Raw genomic sequence first — 4,173 nt, 5'->3', positions numbered from 1 at the left:
ATATATATATATATATATATATATATATATATATATTACAAAAAGGTACTACGAAAATCGCAACTGTTGTTGGCATTTTTTCAGATTGTTATTATTATATTTGAATACAATGATGAGAAGTTATTTATATATAGATTTCTAAAGATGCGAACATTTGAATAGACACAAGTGTTTGTAACAGACACAACTCTATATTCAACAGACGCAACTTTTTAGAGGGACTCAACTGTAAAAATTTTCTATCAAAAATATAAAATAAAGAAAATTTGAATACAATGAAGAAAAGTCACTTACATATAAATTTGTAAAGATGTGAACATTTGAATAGATACAACTGTTTGTAAGAGACACAACTCTACATTTAACAGACGCGCACAACTTTTTAGAGAGATGCAACTGTTGAAATTTTCTATCAATATATATATATATATATATTTTACGAAAAGGTACAACGAAAAATCGCAACTTGTTGGCATTTTTTCAGATTGTTATTATTATATAGATTTATATATTTTTTAATTACTCAAAATATATATCAAACCAATGTATTTCTTCTGTATATATATATATATATATATTCTATACATATAATCATCTTAATTTGATAAAAATTATATTCATATAGATAAAGATGTAGAAAGAAATGATCAAAATATCGTTCTTTTTTTCAAAAAAAAAAAAAAAAAAAAATCGTTATGCAAAATTCATGTTCTAGCCTAGTCGTAGACTCGCAGTATTACAAATTCATGAAAATTATCAGTTTATCATCTTATCTGAACTTTTAAATTAGTCATTAGTTTATATTCTCCTCCTCTCATCTATCTATACAAAAAAAAAAAAGAGGAAACATACTTTTCCGACAATGGTTGCAAAAGCGAAGTCAGAAAAGTGATATCTAGTGTGATTTGATTGCAGATACAGTGAGAGATGACGTGTTGCTCTATTTAAGACTGAAGCTCCTGTGAGGAAGAAGAAGAGAAAAGGCTGTTGTTACTTCTTTCCAAGCTACTGATTGACACGGAGTCATTATCCTCCACGTCGACCATCGCGAGGCTCAAGTGAAGCTCAGTGTTCGAATTTGGGTAAACCTCGTCATCGAAACAATCTTCGTCTTCTTCTACTATCTTCACCCATTTTGCTACTTCATCTTCGCCTCTTAGCAGCTTCAATATCTGCAAAAATGTTATTGGATAAGCGACTAAAAGGGTTGGCACAATTTATATATGGGTAAAACAGAGGATTCAGCACTTGAATTCCATTATAAGTCTGCTAAATAATTGTAATTAACCTCTCTGATATTGGGACGATGAGTGGCTGCTCTTGTGAGACAATGTGTAGCAGCAAGAACCATCTTATGAAACTGATCTTCGTCGAAAGTCCCAGAGATATTCGGATCCAAGAGCTCTTTTGCATTGCCTTTTTCAATCATTGGTTTTGCCTGCAACCCAAGTATACCTCTTTTTGAGTTTTCCAATGATGATTTCTTATACTACAAGTAAACAAAACCAACACTTACCCACATGACCAAACTCTCTTGTCCTCTTGGGCTATCAGATGATATAGGAGTTCTTCCTGAAATAAGCTCAAGCAAAACTACTCCAAAGGCATATACATCGACTTTATCGCTGACTTTTCCATACATAAAGTACTCAGGAGCTAGGTATCCAAACGTCCCAACCACGTCTCTTTGTATCGTGTATCGACAAGACTTTGATCCCCACATCGAAAGTCCAAAGTCTGACAGCTATTCACGAAATAAAGATTTAATAAAAGGTTAAATCTTTAGGAGTTTTCACGTAAATTACTTCACAAGTTTTGAGTCACAATACCTGAGGTTCGAACTCATGCGAGAGAAGAACATTTGAAGATTTGACATCTCTGTGGATCACAGGATTAGAACATTGGTTATGGAGATAATCAAGAGCTTCCCCTAACCCAATTGCTATCTTGAATCTCTCTTCCCATCTTAATAAATGCTTACCTGAAGAAACTGAATCATTAGTTAACTCTTTTATGAAATTATGTATCAAGATGATTAATTAAGAGAATAAAGCAGTATTGTGCTAACCCTGAAGAGTTTCCTCCAAACTCCCTCTGGATGAGAGATTGTAAACAGAGATTAGATCGTTGTAATGAACGCATACACCAATCAAAGGAGAGATGTTTGAGTGACTCAAAGAAGAGATTATGCTCACTTCATGAACAAACTCCTTCACTGCTTCTTTTACAGATGGTTTCAAGATCTTCACCGCCACGGCTTTACCATCTTCAAGAAACCCTTTGTACACTTCGTTACATCCTCCTTTCCCGATTAGATTCTCTGTAATCGACAAAAAGAATCCGATAAAGTGGATGTTAACACAGTAAAAACAGAGTAGTGCTTCGTTAGTACCTGAAGAGAAATCTGATGTTGCTGTCTTGACAACATCATAGCTGAACCATCTGTTTATTTCCTTTAGTATGTCTTTAAGTTGTTTATCACAAAAGCTCGGTTGAGAAGTCAGATTCGGATGATGCGGAAACCGTTCAGGCAAGCTCATCACCCAATTGACAACTGATATTTTCCTAGTCTGTTGGTGGACCATTGGACTAGCTATAGTGGCTGTTCTTAGCAATGGCCAACCCGGTTTCTTGTCTATTAACTCTACTGATGGAAGAGATAGCGATCTTCCTGAAATCTTCTTCTTCTCTTGTCCCGTTGTTCCCGGGAGCTCTATGCGTTTAACAGTAGATTCTTCATACTTCAGTTGGCTTTCCTTGTCTGAAAATCCATCAGAAAGTTCAGAATTTGGTCTTGAACTCATCTTTTGAGCTGCAAGAAGAATCAAATTCTAAATCTGGTAAAACCGATTTCGAGTTTGAAGAATGTTATATAGACTTTATACAGAGTCAAAGATTCTGGTCATAAAGAGAAGCAAACGAACCAAGAGGTAGTTGGTAATGGTTGGAACGTCTAAAGACAATATTCCCTCTGTGGATGGCCAAAACATCGGTTGTTGAAGGAAGCTCTTTTGCGCAGCCTTTAGCTATTTTTAGACTAATAAAAAAAAACATCTAAAATCAATAAGAGAATATCAAAAACATTTCTATAAGTTTCTACTTATAGATTTTCTCACCTTAATTTCTTTTGTTGTTTAACTCCAACAACAACTGACATAGCGTTGTATCTCTTTGCCTCTTTAACTAGAACCCCTAGAACTGAGTTGCCCTTTAAAACTTCTCCTTTGAGCTCAATCTGTTCTCAAAAACGGTATACACATTGCTAACAAAATTTTGTCTTTACGCAAACTAATCCCGGAAAAAAAAGATCTATAGGTACCTTTTTTGTTGAGCAGAATCCAGTGTAAAGTTCTAAGTACCGATCAAGCGATGACTTGCTTTTCAAGGCACGATCTGTATCAATTATAACACATAAAATAAGTGTCATAAATCAAAATCTAGTATATAGAAACTTTAAAAGAAAAAAAAAATAACAGGGATAAGAAGAAGAAGATCGTACAAGTATAACAAACATGGACAACAACTACACAATCTCCATGTTCAGCAACTTCTTCAAGTGCCCATTTCAAGATCTCTTTGCCACTCTCATCAATTCGGATTCCAACCAATACAATGTTCCTCTTCTTCACAATCACATGATCCACTTTTCTTTCTTTCTCCACTGCCATTTTTTTTTTCTCACAACTCCTTTTTCTTTTTGTTTTGTGAGAGAAGATAGAAACTAATACAGAAATGACAAAAAAAACAATATTAAAATGTATCTATTTTAAAATCCAAATTTTATATTGCTTCTTTTATATACTCAAGTTGTAGGGAAGTTGAAAAATAGAAAAATCAGAAACTTGATGTTGCAACAACTATCAGAAACAAACAAACAAAAAAACTCCAGAGTATTGATGAGGGAGAGACAGTTGAAAATTCAAAGGACATTTAATTTTTTTTAAAAACAAAGTTGGATTTTTAAGAGATACACGATGAGCATTAAGAGACAACATAGTATCACCTAAAGCCTTTGTATTATACTATTAAATTTTGTCTTTAGGACATAAATAAATTGATAGTTTTGCGTCCATGTGCCATTAGCATTTCTACCTGCCCTGCCACGACTAACAAAACAAGATTGACACAAAATAGAAAAGTAACTTACATTACTTGGAGGACCTTTGATATATA

General features: G+C 33.7%; 1 protein-coding gene across 2 annotated transcripts; it reads right to left on the bottom strand.

The window, feature by feature from the left end:
• Positions 1–734: 734 nt before the first annotated feature.
• Positions 735–4,105, bottom strand: LOC104773722 (receptor-like cytosolic serine/threonine-protein kinase RBK1). Of its 2 annotated transcripts, none has more exons than XM_010498367.2 (10): positions 3,500–4,105; positions 3,320–3,393; positions 3,117–3,235; positions 2,925–3,037; positions 2,393–2,761; positions 2,069–2,320; positions 1,830–1,981; positions 1,517–1,744; positions 1,289–1,438; positions 735–1,172 (listed from the first exon to the last, which is right to left on the bottom strand). In XM_010498367.2, exons 1-10 carry the CDS (start codon positions 3,666–3,668, stop codon positions 945–947), a joined length of 1,854 nt encoding a protein of 617 aa, XP_010496669.1. In that variant the 5' UTR covers positions 3,669–4,105; the 3' UTR covers positions 735–944. The 2 variants fall into 2 exon arrangements, with proteins under 2 accessions (XP_010496669.1, XP_010496668.1); XM_010498366.2 differs by having other exon boundaries at positions 2,393–2,812; positions 3,500–4,098.
• Positions 4,106–4,173: the final 68 nt, after the last annotated feature.

This window comes from Camelina sativa, unplaced genomic scaffold, assembly GCF_000633955.1.
Source record: "Camelina sativa cultivar DH55 unplaced genomic scaffold, Cs unpScaffold00626, whole genome shotgun sequence".
NCBI lineage: Eukaryota > Viridiplantae > Streptophyta > Magnoliopsida > Brassicales > Brassicaceae > Camelina > Camelina sativa.
Note: the sequence above shows the minus strand (reverse complement) of the source record. Positions and strands in the feature narration are given on the sequence as shown.

Coding starts and splice junctions, on each gene's coding strand:
- LOC104773722 (XM_010498366.2), bottom strand. CDS start 3,668: ATGGCAGTGGAGAAAGAAAGAAAAGTGGATCATGTGATTGTGAAGAAG. Junction 2,813..2,924: donor CCATTACCAACTACCTCTTG/GTTCGTTTGCTT, acceptor TTCTTCTTGCAG/CTCAAAAGATGAGTTCAAGA. Junction 1,982..2,068: donor TTTGGAGGAAACTCTTCAGG/GTTAGCACAATA, acceptor CAGTTTCTTCAG/GTAAGCATTTATTAAGATGG.